This window comes from Bubalus kerabau, chromosome 12, assembly GCF_029407905.1.
Source record: "Bubalus kerabau isolate K-KA32 ecotype Philippines breed swamp buffalo chromosome 12, PCC_UOA_SB_1v2, whole genome shotgun sequence".
Classification (NCBI taxonomy): domain Eukaryota; kingdom Metazoa; phylum Chordata; class Mammalia; order Artiodactyla; family Bovidae; genus Bubalus; species Bubalus kerabau.
In genome coordinates, this window is record NC_073635.1 from 82,977,202 (window position 1) to 82,990,604 (window position 13,403).

The following is a 13,403-nucleotide window of genomic DNA, read 5'->3' on the forward strand; positions in this document are numbered from 1 at the left end:
AAAAAAATTCACATGGTGCTAAAAATCCCACCACCGCACCCTCAGCCTCACAGATCTGGGTTTTCCCAGCAGCCCCTGGGCAGACTCGGCTTTTCCGGGCCTCCTCTAAGAGCCTGGGGGTACGGTCTGAGGTCCTCAAGCATGTTGATGCCCCAGCTATGGCAGGTTGTGAGCAGGTCATGGAGATGCTGCGGGTTCTGCTTGCCACTGGGGACGGCGACAAAGTCATCAGAGGAACCTGGGTCCTCAGGGAAGTGTTTTATTCCTGTATCTTGTGACACGTGACGTTCAAGCCTTGCTGCTCCCTGAAACTGTCTCCCTCTAGCATCTATGTCCCCCTGCCTTTCAGGTTGTTCTTCCTCAATCTCATTGATGGGCTACACTTCCTCCAACTCACCCTGCAGTCTTTGGGGTGGGGTGGGGTGGGAGGGGGCTTTGGCACCTGGGGGCTTCTCCTCTGGGGGCTTATAAGGAGGCGGCACAAACTAAAGAGAGCTCTCCTGCATGGCTAGACCAAACCCAAAGTCATTTGCTTTCCCAACGCACCCTCTCAGAACAGTAGATTCAAATCTACTGTAGAATGTCAGTTTAGAAAACACTTCATGAAGAAGCCATTTGACTGAATACGATTTTATTTTGCAAAGAATACCATCTTAGCAACCAGCTGTCCTTTCTAGATGAATCTTGAAATGGTAATATTTTTAATGAAGTAAGCTGAAGGACTCTAACAGCGATCCCAACAACTTTTTGGATGAGTTCCATATACTGTAACAAGTTGAAATCTTGGCCACTAGGGGAACTCTGAAATTTCTCTTCCTTAAAGTTTTGGGGGGAATAGTCCAGCGAATGGTTTGGGGTATAATCTCCAGTGAGTCTGCTGGTATACAGGCATAAAAAAATGGCTGGTTTTGTTTTTTTTCAGAATGGAAGCTGATACTCTCCTGATGAGGTTTTGCTGCTGATTTGTATTTACTTGGGAAATAATCCAGTCTTTCTGATTCATAATCCCTCACATTCTTCCTTCTTGTGTGTTTCTCTTTACTCTTTGTATAACTCTCATCACATTCCCAAGGCATGTTGTTCTTTCTAAAGGAGTCCAATTTGGCCTTCCTTCTTTCTCTGCTTTCTGAATGCCTGTGAGGTCTGCCTTGGCTTTTTGCAAGATGTAATTTAATATTGGATTCTGTTAAGGGAACTAAATAATTTTTCCCGCTTACTGTAGTCTGTGAAAGCATCTCCCCATTGAAAGAAATGGAAGATGATACAGATGGAACCTCGATGATATTTGAGGAGCTGTGGCACCACAGGTCAGGAGGCTGCATTTTGGGGGACCGTCCACGCTTCCTGCTTGTGTGGTATTCATGAGATGATGGTGTCATTGTGGAGGACGATCTATATTTCCTGCTTCTGTGGGATTCATAAGAAAGCGGTGTAATGCTGGAGGATGACCTGTGTGTCCTGCTTTTATGGGATTCATAAGAATGGGGTGTCACAATTGACGGATGTTGTCGATGACCTCTAACATGATGGGAACCCAAAGCTTCACTGTAAAGTGGTTTCAAACCCATTTTGACTTTCTTCTTCTTGTAGAGATTTTCCACAGGTATGCCTTTCTGTAATTCAAATAGAATACTCTCTGCTTCCTGCCTTAAATAAGGGGTGGCATCTAAAAAGATACAGTCTTCACTCTCAAGTACATCATGAGCTGAGCTTTCCTCCGAGTTACCTGAATTCTCGATATCTGTCTGACTGTCAGTAAAATCTTCAAAATTCTGAACTGAATGGGAACCACCTGCATCCTGAGCCTTTTTCTGAAACTTTAAATCAACAGATTCATATGTACTTGTTTCTTGAAACCATACATGACATTTTTTATCTTTTTCTGGAGTCACATGAGATTTTAACGTAGAAAGAGCCGTGGTGTCTTTCTGCACTGTGCTGTGTTGATCAGGGTCAGGGGCACACACCTGGGTAGGTGCCAAGAAATTTCTGACTGATGATGAGTTTTCATGGAAACTTTGTTTTTTGAAAGGGATATGTTCTAATGGTTGTGTATTAATGGAATGACCGCCACTTTCCCCACTGCTGTCTACTTTTTTACATATTGCAACTGTCTGTAATTTAAGACTATGTTTGGAAAATGCAATTGGCTTAGGGAACATCCTTGCAACTGGAGAACCCAGGAGAAAACGAAGGTATTTGTATTGTAAATCAAGATCTATCTGATGAAGAGAGTTTTCCTCAAAAAGTAACAAAACTCTGTTTTTTCGTTTTGGTACTTTGACCACAGAATGAACACATTTAGATAAAGGTTTCCTTCCATCCTGAGCATTGGCCATTGTGTAAGATTCCCTTACAATTCTGGGAAAGGCTTTCATCTGAATCTCCAGTGTCTTCTTAGAAAAGTGTATGAGGAGTTTGTTTTTCTCTCCTATTGAGCAGTTCTGGAGAATATGAGGCAATGTTTTCTCTCTAGTGGAAGTCAATGAAGGTGCTCCACTTTCTAGCGCTTTCATCCTCCTTAACTTTGTAACGTTCACAGCCTCTTCACTGCCTCTTGAAACATTAACAATCAGTGACTTCATACGATCGACAGGAGGTGAGTCTTTTTCATATTTGTGTTTTAGGTTAAACTTTATAGTATCAATCCCTTCCAGAGGCAAAAAGAACATTTGTTTAGGTCTTGGATAGAGCTTCCAACTGTTATGTTTTGAAATAGCCAATTTTTGATAAAAGCTGAACCTTTGAAAGGATTGTTTTACCACCTCTGGTATCAAATTCAGCCTTATTTCAGGTGCTTTTGACTCTAAATGATGCGTGAGCTTGATTTTTTCTTTGCAAGTAAAATTTTCTAAAATAGGTTTTGGCCGCAATTCAGGATGTATTGTCATGGATTGTGTACTCGGACCCCTTGTGAAACATTGTGACTTCCAATCATCAGGTTTATTGTCTTTTACTTTTTCAAGGTTTTTAGGAAAAAAGTTGTTTTGAATCATGCTTTTTATCTGGGATTCAAGAACATTTTTAATTGCTTCACAAATAGGAATCATAATTCCCGCACTTGGACTATATCCCACTGTTTTTCTTTCATTACCTTTAGCTTGGGGTTGAATAGGCACAATTCCTAGAGAAGTTTCTAGTTGCTGGACCCTTTGCATGGCTGTGTCCTGTACACGTTCACTCTGATCCCTATGATCGAGTGGCGAGGCACACCCCGTGGTATCAACGAGTTGAGTCTCATCTTGTGGTTCTTCTACCTTTGGAGGAGAACTGTTCATATTTAGGGTGCTTTTCATGTGAGTTTCCACATTTTCCACATTTGTAGACATGATTAGACACCCTGTAGGTGTTTCAGTGGGTTTTGGTGCCTTTCCTTGCTCCACCATAATCAAGTCAGGTTCTTTTATGATTGTCGCAACATTTTCCTTTGGACCTTTAGACGTGATTAAACACGCTGTAGGAGTTTCAGTGGGTTTTGGTGCCTTTTCCTGGTGGATCGTAAGCATGTCAGGTTCTTTAACAATCCTTTCCACATTTTCCTTTGGATCTTCAGACATGATTACACACTCTGTAGGTATTTTAATGGGTTTTGGTGCTTTTTCTTGTCCAACTTTAAGGAAGTCAGGTTCTTTTACGATCTTTTCCACATTTTCCTTTGGGTCTTCAGACAAGATTTGACTCCCTGTAGGAGTTTCAATGAGTTTTGGTGCCTTTTTTTGCTGGATCGTAAGCATGTCAGGTTCTTTAACAATCTTTTCCACATTTTTCTTTGGATCTTCAGACATGATTAGACACTCTGTGGGTGTTTCAGTGGGTTTTGGTGCTTCTTGTTCAACTGGAAGCAAGTCAGGTTCTTTTACGATCCTTTCCACATTTTCCTTTGGATCTTCAGACATGATTAGACACTCTGTAGGAGTTTCAGTGGGTTTTGGTGCCTTTTCTTGTTCAACCATAAGCGAGTCAGGTTCTTTTATGATCCATTCCACACTTTCCTTTGTATCTTCAGACATGACTAGACACTCTCTAGGTTTTTTAATGGGTTTTGGTGCCTTTTCTTGTTCAACCATAAGCAAATCAAGTTCTTTTACAATCCTTTCCACATTTTCCTTTGGATCTTCAGACATGATTTGACTCCCTGTAGGAGTTTCAGTGGGTTTTGGTGCCTTTTCTTGCTGGATCATAAACATGTCAGGTTCTTTTACAATCCTTTCCACATTTTCCTTTGGATCTTCAGACATGATAAGACACCCTGTAGCAGTTTCAGTGGGTTTTGGTGCCTCTTCTTGTTCAACCATAAGCGAGTCAGGTTCTTTTATGATCCATTCCACACTTTCCCTTGTATCTTCAGACATGACTAGACACTCTCTAGGTTTTTTAATGGGTTTTGGTGCCTTTTCTTGTTCAACCATAAGCAGATCAAGTTCTTTCACAATCTTTTTCCCATTTTCCTTTGGATCTTCAGACATGATTTGACTCCCTGTAGGAGTTTCAGTGGGTTTTGGTGCCTTTTGCTGCTGAATCATAAGCATGTCAGGTTGTTTACCAATCTTTTCCACATTTTCCTTTGGATCTTCAGACATGATTAGACACTCTGTGGGTGTTTCAGTGGGTTTTGGTGCCTCTTCTTGTTCAACTGTAAGCAAGTCAGGTTCTTTTATGATCCTTTCTGCATTTTCTTTTGGATCAGACATGATTAGACACTCTGTAGGTGTTCCAATGGGTTTTGGTGCCTCTTGTTCAACCATAAGCAAGTCAGTTTCTTTTACAATCCTTTCCACATTTTCTTTTGGATCTTTAGACATGATTAGACAGTCTGTGGGTGTTTCAGTGGGTTTTGGTGCCTTTTCTTGTTTGATCGTAAGCACATCAGGTTCTTTTATGATCCTTGAGATATCCTGGTCTGGAACAACCCTTTCGATTGTTTGTGGAGCTAAATTTTTATTTATCTCTCTGCTGAGGTTTGCTTCTGATTTGATGTTAGGAAGTTTGTGCATTTGTTGTTTGTCTACCATGAAGGGCTGGGAATCCTGTGGAATTGTGTCTGTAAAATTCCGGTTCCCTTCTTTCACAATGCTTGAACTGTCTGTCTTCATAGTTTCACTAGTATTTGGTGATTTCTTCTGGAATTCTGAAATACGGGTTCTCTTTGCACTTTCTAGGTTTGTCTGAGATTTTACTGGGTCTTTAGTCTGAGATGGACTCACTGTGGAAATAGAAAGACTTCTGATAAATATTTCTGAGGCATCTCCTCTTCTCAAAGCTATTTTCTTTGATTTGTTAAAGTTATACTCTAATTTCTTTCGATTGCTTGGAGTACCTCGTCCCGTGTTGCCTAGAATCTGTGGAATTGGATGTTTTCGGATTTTCATATTTAAATATTGGGGGCCCAATTCTCTTTTCAAGTCTGCTATTGTTAATCTGCCTTTCTGGCCTCCTAATTTGGGAGAAAGAGGAATGTAGGCATAAAATGAATCCAGAGCATGTTTTTGAAGCTTTTTTTGTAGTTGAATGTTATGTTTTGCACTGGACACTTCTTGTTCCTTTTTATGTTTTTGCTTGATTGGGCATCTGTTTGCCATGGGAGCGATTACCTGAGTCTTAATTTGAGGTTCCTCTGCCTTTAGAGATGCAGTGTTCAGGTTCACTGTATTGCTTGTGTCCATTTTTATTGTCTCCTCCTCCAAATTAACAATGGTGTGTTTGTGCATTTCTATTTTGTCCTCTTCTAGATGGACAGCTATGTTTGTCTCTATTTTTAATATCCCTTCTTTCATGTCTAACTTTTTTTGCTCCAGATTTCCCGTAGAGCCAGTGTCAGTTTCGTTTCCCCCCCCCACATCTCCAGATTGAAGTGGAAAAGTCCAGGAGGAAACAGACTTCTGAGGTGGTTCTAGATTGTGTGACTCTTTATCTGGAACAAGCAATGTGTGCTCCTTTTTCCCTCTTTGGGCATCAAACTCTGTCATACCCATTTGTATTCCTGGTAGCATTTGTATTCCAGGGCACACTGTAGTTTGCTTGCGCACATCTATTTCCAATGATGTCCTTTGCTTTACATGTTGTACTGGAATTTTCAGAGAAAGACTAGAATCCACTCTGGTCTTTTGTCCACTCCCAGACTGCAGCACCACTTGCTTTTTCATGACAATTTCTTGATCTGCATTTTGGAGTGCATCTGACTCTGTGATATTCATTTCCTCAAGGGGTTCCTTTATCTGTGGTGCTAACACTTTGGGAGGGGACATTTCATTTGTTTTTCCATTGTTTTGTCTATCTTCTTCTGGCTTATCAAGTTTACATAGATCTGTAGATGCTGGAGATGCTTGTGATAAAGCTTCTTGTTGGTGGTGGACATCTTGCTTTGAAGCAGAAAATCCTTCTGAACTGACAGGGGAGCCAAGTGTGCCATATATTTCCTTGGATAGTTTCCTTGGCAGTGAAACTAGAACATGAGGACTTATTTTATGGTTTAAGTTACTCATTATTTCTGTTTCTTTCTTCAGACTTTCAATTTTAGTGAGATCCATCATGGGGAAGGAAAGAATTGTAGCCAAAGTTTCTGGTTTGTATTTTTCTTGCTGAGCCTCTGACCCTGCAAAGAAACATTCCAGCCTTTTCCCACTTTTTATAGTACCATACCCTGTGACATAAAAGTCCTCCTGCTGTGAATTTGAAAGTAACTGACTCACATCTCCTTCAGATTTGACTTGTAGAGGTTCCCTCCTTTGCTGTACACTGATCACAAAGTTTGATGTCCACTGTTGCATGGCATCTTCTGGCACCGAGCATTCTGCGTTTTTAACAATTTCCCTCTCACCAGCAGCTGATTCTCTAATTGCTGTTTTCTGGGTATCTGATGTTTCCTGGAGATTTTGCTGTGACCCAGAGGATCCTGTGATTTCTGGTGTGTCTTTGTCTGTTTTGCTCCCTAAGTCTAAATAAAGAGGTGCAGAAGGGATAGAAACAAAAGTCCTTGTCAGGACCATACTTGGTTCATCTTTATCTTTGTGTACTTTTCCCCCTGGCTCTTTAATAACATTCAACACAAATTTCTTTGTACTAAGGATATCTGGAATTGGTGAAATCACTGATTTTTTGTGATGGGTCCGTAGCCTCATATCTACATTTTTCACATCAAGCTTTTTTTCTTTCTCTGACATACATTGTTTTCTTTTTATTACATCACCACTAATTCCCTTTGTATCTGTTCTCTTCTTTGCATCTGATAATGCTGAAATCATTTGTGGAAGTAGAGAGGGTTTTTTAATTCCAAGCTTTCCTTCATCTACTTGTGTACCTTTGTCCAATTTTGGCTTAGTTGGAGGGGCAGCAAGATAAATATTTCTTACCACCTTACCAGGTGGTTTACCTTGAGTTTCCTGTTTCTTTTGCTCTGTCCCTCCAAGGTTCAGATACAGTTCTGATCTGTGGAGTGTATATGAAGAAGGTGATTTCTCGGACTTCAAAATTATATATTTGGTGTGTGTCACACCTCTCCTATCTACTGATTTTTCTCTGTCCCTCTCTTCTTTCTCAGGAATAGGTTGTTCCTCATTTTGAACATCTTTCCTGGAATCATCACTAATTGAATATGTATGTATCATTTGCCCTGCCTTTGATATTCTCCCCAAAACAGACCTTCTATGTGCTAGCATTTCATCATCAACTTGTACTTCTTTATCCAACTTGAGGGCACAGATAGATGGTGATGAAACAGAAAATTTGGTCAGGTTTTGACCATCTTTTGTGATACCATCGCTAATTGAATATGTATGTGCTGTTTCCTCTGCATATGCTATTCTCCCCAAAACAGGCCGTCTAAGAGCTAGCATTTCATCATTGACTTGTACTTCTTTATCCAGCTTGAGGGCAGAGAGATATGGTGATGAAGCAGAAAATTTGGTCAGGTTTTGACCATTTTTTGTGGTATCACCATGAATTGAACCCCTATGTACTATTTCCCCTGCATATGGAATTCTCCCCAAGGCAGACCTTCTACGTGCTAGCATTTCATTGTCAACTTGTACTTCTTTATCCAGTTTGAGGGTAGGAAGAGATGATGATGAAGTAGAAAATTTAGTCAGGTTTTGAACATCTTTCATGGTATTACCACTCATTGTCTCTATATGTACTATTTCCCCTGCATATGAAATTCTCTCCAAGGCAGACCTGCTATGTGCTAGCATTTCGTCATTGACTTGAACTTCTTTATCCAATTTGAAGGCAGAAAGAGATGGTGATGAAGCAGAAAATTTGGTCAGGTTTTGACCATCTTTTGTGATACCATTACTAATTGAATCTGTACGTCCTGTTTCCCCTGCATATGATAGTCTTCCCAAGACAGACCTTCCATGTGCTAGCATTTCGTCATCGACTTGTACTTCTTTATCCAATTTGAAGGTGGGGAGAAATGGTGATGAAGCATAAATTTTGGTCAGGTTTTGACCATCTTTCATGGTATCACCATTAATTGAATCTCTGTGTACTGTTTCTCCTGCATATGCTATTCTCCCCAAAACAGACCTTCTAAGTGCTAGCATTTCATCATTGACTTGAACTTCTTTATCCAATTTGGGGGCAGAGCGATATGGTGATGAAGCTGAAAATTTGGTGAGGTTTTGACCATCTTTTGGAACTGAACTGAACTGAACTGTGATGTCACTAAGTGAATCTCTGTGTACTATTTCCCTTGGATATGAAATTCTCCTCAAGATAGACCTTGGATGTGCTAGCGTTTCATCATTAACTTGTACTTCTTTATCCAATTTGAGGGTGGGGAGAGGTGGTGATGAGGTAGAAATTTTGGTCAGGTTTTGAACATCTTTCATGGTATTATCACTAATTGTCTCTGTATGTACTACTTCTCTTGCATACGACATTCTCCCCAGAGCAGATTGTTTACATGCTAGCCTTTCATCATTGACTTGTACTTCTGTATCCAACTTGAGGGCAGGGAGAAATGGTGATGAAGTAGATTTGGTCAGGTTTCCAGCATCTTCTGGGGTATCACCACTAGCTGTGTCTGTATATAATTTCCCTCCAGATGATACTCTCTGCAAAACAGACCTTGTACGTGCTAGCGTTTCATCATCAACTTGTACTTCTTTATCCAATTTGAGGGCAGAGAGAGATGGGGATAAAGTAGAAAATTTGGTCAGAACCATACCTGGTTCATCTTTACTTTCCTGCATCTCCTTTCCTTGATGTTTGGGAGACACAAAGTTTCTTCTTTCTACTCCGTCCTCTTTCTTGTTCCGGGGCAAATATTTTTCTTTGCGGGGACTAATGACAGTATCACTCGCCATTGACTCTACATGTATCACTTCCTCAGAACTTGATGATTTCTGGAAGTTTACTGGGGGAAAAGAGGACCTTGGTAGCATTGACATGCCCTCTTCTCTTATGCTGGTGTTTTCATCAAGGTGAAGAGAAGAAGATAGAGAAGCACAGGTTTCAGTTTGCATGGCATCACCTGGCTCCTGTTTATCTTCCCAAACCTTGCCTTTAGTTTTTCCCTGAAGGTCAGTTAGATTGTGTGTAAGTACAATAGGTGATTCTGCTTGTGGGGGAGGCAATTTTGTGATTCTTATCATGTACCTGTCTCCTTCTGGTGTATCAGATTTAAGATATGGTAGAGTCAGAAAAGAAGAACAGATGCTTTTCAATCTTGTAGCTAGTTCACTGTCCTCTCTCTGTACCATTTTCTTTTGCTTTTTCATTTTGCACTGTGATTCTTTGGTATCATATCTATGTGAAAGTGGTAATTCTTTTGCCTTCTGATGCACAGATATTGGAAGCACTCTGTCTTCATAATCTGTTTTGAGTCTAGCTTTGTTTTTTAACAAATAACCATCAAATGACTTAGCATCTGCTTTTGTGTTTAGATTGAGTGGATCAAAAATCTTCAGTGGTGGAAAACAGGATTGCTTTATTCTTTCTGTATCTTTCTTTTCATTTCTGCTAATGTCTTGTCTCAGGTAAGATGGAGAAGGTAAGGAGGCACGAGTTTCCCTCAGAACCATTCCCAGCTCACCATTGCCATCCTGCATTTCCTTCCCTTGCTCTTTGACATTCAAAGGCAGTCTGTTTCTACTGAGTAAATGTGTAAGTGGGGATGTTTGGGCTTCCACAGCTGTGATTTTGGGGTGTGTTCTATCTTTCTCGTCTTTTCTTTTTACTCTGAACTCCGTCTCTTTATACAACACACGTCCGTTAGCTCTTACTGTTATATCACACGAGCTAATACCTTGACTGAAATCTGCATGTCTGATTTTCCCTGTACCTGATGACTCAAGGAGCTGAAATGGTGGAGAGAATCCCGTGACTGCAGGAAAGTGTTTGTCTTCTTTGATTCCTGCATCCAGTCTACAGTCTGATGGAGACGACAAGGCAGGATGAGTTTTTGTTGGAGTCACACCAGGGTCTCCTGTTCTCCCCTGCCCCCGTTCTGCACTCTCCTCCGTGCTTGGCTGCACTTCCTTTCTCCTGCTCAGAGCATTGTGCTTGGCTACACGGAACACATGAGGCGGGGATGATGTCTTTGCTTTGAAATCTGAGCCACTGGCATGCACCGAGCCTCTCACAACTGTAGCGTGTGCTCTGTCCCTTTCTGTTGGTGGCGGATATTGTTTTTCTTTCTTTCTATCAGTTGATTTTAGAGGCACTTTCTGTACTGAAGGCCGTGAGGCTTGGATCTCAAGATGTGGCACAGAGTGCCTTAGGACTCCAAGACCACCTTTATCTTCTTTTATTGTGTCAGATTGAAGATGAGCTGAAGAAGTGACAAAAGGGCAGATTTTGCTCAGAATCACAACTGTGCCCCTTCTGCCTTTCTGCTCCCGTTTCACTTGCTCCTTAATGTTCACCTGCAGTTTCTTTGCTTCGAGCATACAGAAAAGCGGGGATTTCCTTACCTTCAAAGCTAAGCACTTGGGATGCATTGGGTCCCTCACAAAAATATTTGCTTTATCCTTTTCTTCCTGCATCATGTATTTTGTTCTTTTTGAATCACTTGAGATCTCACTCAGAGGTGACACTGTATATTTTAACTCCTGTGCATCTGATGACTTCCTGCGCCATAACGGTGGAAGACAGGATTTGAGAGCTCCTTGCTTCTCTTTCTCGCCTTTGTTTAATGTAAACTGAGGTAGACAAAGTCCTGTCAGGACCTCATCTAGTTCACTTTTTCTTTCCTGTGCATGTCCCAGGTTTTCTCTTCTGTTTGTTGGTTCATCTCTAGTCTGGGGGCTGTGGCTCCCAGGGTTACTGGGAACATGTGGAAGTGGGAACTCCTTTGCCCTGGAACTTGTTTCTTTGGAGTACCTCATATAATTCATATTGGCTGTTTCTCCTTGATCCTCTCCTTTCTGGGGCATAAATTCCTTTGCTGCTTGTACATCGCTTATGATACCTCTCTCAGTTGACTCTCGATTTGCTTTTTTCTCTACATCTGATGATTTCTGGTGGGGTAGTTCTGAACAAGAGTATCTTGTTACTTTAGCTCTGTCATCTGCTTCTATTATTCTTGTATTCAAGTTAAAAGAAGTGGCAGGTCTGGAAGTACAGATCAAAATCACACTTGGTTCACGAATTCTTTGTATCTTGTTCTTTTGCTCTTTGACGTCCAGCTGGATTTCCTGTAAAAGTGGTGAATTCTTTTTCTTCAAAAGTAGGACTTTTTCCATATTAACTCTCTCCTCTTCTTCCTGTACTGTATGTTCTTTAGCTTTTTTTCCCCTGTTTGAAACAGACTTTTCATATGCTTTGTTTCCCATATCTGATGACTCCCGGAGTTTGGGTTGTAGAAAACAGGATCTTGTTTTTCTTAGCATGACTGCTTCTCCTTCCCTTCTTGTGTCCACTTCAGAGTAAGGTGGAGAAGAGATGCAAACACAAGACTGTCTCTGAATCCCAAAATGTTTACCTTTATCTTGCTGTATCTCTTTCTCTTTTTCTTTGATGTTCAACTGCAATTCTTGGGCAACTGGAGACTGGTTCACCTCCAGAGGCATTCTTTGGGGATGCTTTACCTCTTTCAAAGCCATGTCCACTCTGTCTTCGTTTTCCTGTGACATATATTTTGATCTTGCTATATTGCTTAAAATATCATCAGCTGGCTCCTTACATGTTATCATTGCATCTGACAGTTCCTGGAAGGTCAGTGATGGAGGGCAGAACCATGATACTGTTTGTGATGCTGCTTCTTTTACTCCAGGACCCTGCTCCAGGTGAGAAGAAGATGGAATGGAGGCATGGGGCTTATTCAGAACTACATTTCCATCACTTTCATCTTCCTGCATCATTTTCTCTTGCTCTTTATTGTTCCACTGTGGTTCATTTCCATGCGGTGTGTGTTTGAAAAGTTTTTTCTTTCTTTTAAAGGTGGCCCTTTTGCAGTTCCTTTTATCTTTCACATATACTATATTGTCTCCATCTTCCCTCTTTTGCTGTGGGAAATGTTTTGATTCTATTATGTTGCTTAAACTCTCTCTATTAATTGACTCTGCAAATGACGCTTTCCTGATATTTGATGTTGCCTGGAGCTTTAGTGGTGGAAGGCAGTTCTGTGGTATTCTTGACGTATCTCTTCCTCCTTTTGTTCTTGAATTCAAATCAAGAGGTGACAGAGATGGTACAGAAGCAAACAAGTTTGTCAGTTTCACACCTGATATACCTTTGCCTATCTGCCCCTCGCTCTCTTGTTCTACAATGTTCAACTGCCCTGGCAATTCCTTTTCACTGAGCATGTGTGATCGTGATGGTTTATTTGCCTTCAAGGTAATGTTGGGATTCAGTGTTCCTTTCACATTGACTCCTTTTATTCTAATCTTCCTCGGCAGTTGTGGTCTGTTGCCTGGGCCACCGTAGTCAGTGGTATTAAATACGTTTGAAAATATCAATTTCTCCAAAGTCCTTTGGGTGGGTACCATGTCTTTCTCAACTCCTTGTTTTAGGTCATTCTTCTGTCTTTTATTTTCAGGCAAAGGAGGCATATGGATAGAAAGAGAATGTGAAAAAAATCCAGGCAGACACACCTCTTTTTGTACTTTTTTTTGACATGCTTTACCTAAGTGCACCTTCTTTCTAACACTTAGCTTGGGGGAGCTAGCATTTGTTATTGAATCAATTATCTGCTCCCCATCCAATAATTTATTTCCTTTCGGCAACGAGACATTCTGATATTTTGCAGTTTCACTGGATGATTCCAAAGGTGGCCTTGTATTTTGTCTCGTCATTTGCGTTGGAGGACCTGAGGGTACAGTCCATTCCAGGCCACACTCACGTTGAGTATTTAGTTGTTCTTTAGAAATCAAGTCTAATCCTTTTGTCCTGCTCGACACATTACCTACTTCTGATAATGCTTCCTTCGTCTGAGGCGTTAAATGCGGCAGGAGCCGGGGATT

At 40.9% G+C, this 13,403-nt stretch overlaps 2 protein-coding genes across 3 annotated transcripts in view; both read right to left on the reverse strand.

Moving 5' to 3' along the window:
• Nucleotides 1–47: 47 nt before the first annotated feature.
• On the reverse strand, nucleotides 48–4,865 carry LOC129624257 (zonadhesin-like). The gene is made up of 2 exons (XM_055541915.1): nucleotides 2,743–4,865; nucleotides 48–207 (listed from the first exon to the last, which is right to left on the reverse strand). Exons 1-2 carry the CDS (start codon nucleotides 4,800–4,802, stop codon nucleotides 48–50), a joined length of 2,220 nt encoding a protein of 739 aa, XP_055397890.1. The 5' UTR covers nucleotides 4,803–4,865.
• Nucleotides 4,866–6,699: 1,834 nt separating this feature from the next.
• LOC129624739 (leucine-rich repeat transmembrane protein CCDC168-like) overlaps nucleotides 6,700–13,403 on the reverse strand; it is a 29,727-nt gene continuing 23,023 nt past the window's right edge. Inside the window, exon 4 of one of the 2 annotated variants that reach the window (XM_055542988.1) lies at nucleotides 6,700–6,934. In XM_055542988.1, coding sequence (XP_055398963.1) covers nucleotides 6,832–6,934 — 103 coding nt within the window. In that variant the 3' untranslated portion in view covers nucleotides 6,700–6,831. The remainder of the gene's footprint in view (nucleotides 6,935–13,403) is intronic. The other variant, XM_055542989.1, reaches the window with a different exon arrangement.

What these genes read in the sequence shown, in the direction of transcription:
- LOC129624257 (XM_055541915.1), bottom strand. Translation starts at nt 4,802, where the DNA reads ATGTCTAAAGATCCAAAAGAAAATGTGGAAAGGATTGTAAAAGAAACT. An exon ending in GTAAAACAATCCTTTCAAAG is followed by an intron (nt 208 to 2,742) that starts GTTCAGCTTTTA and finishes CGCCGTCCCCAG; the next exon opens with TGGCAAGCAGAACCCGCAGC.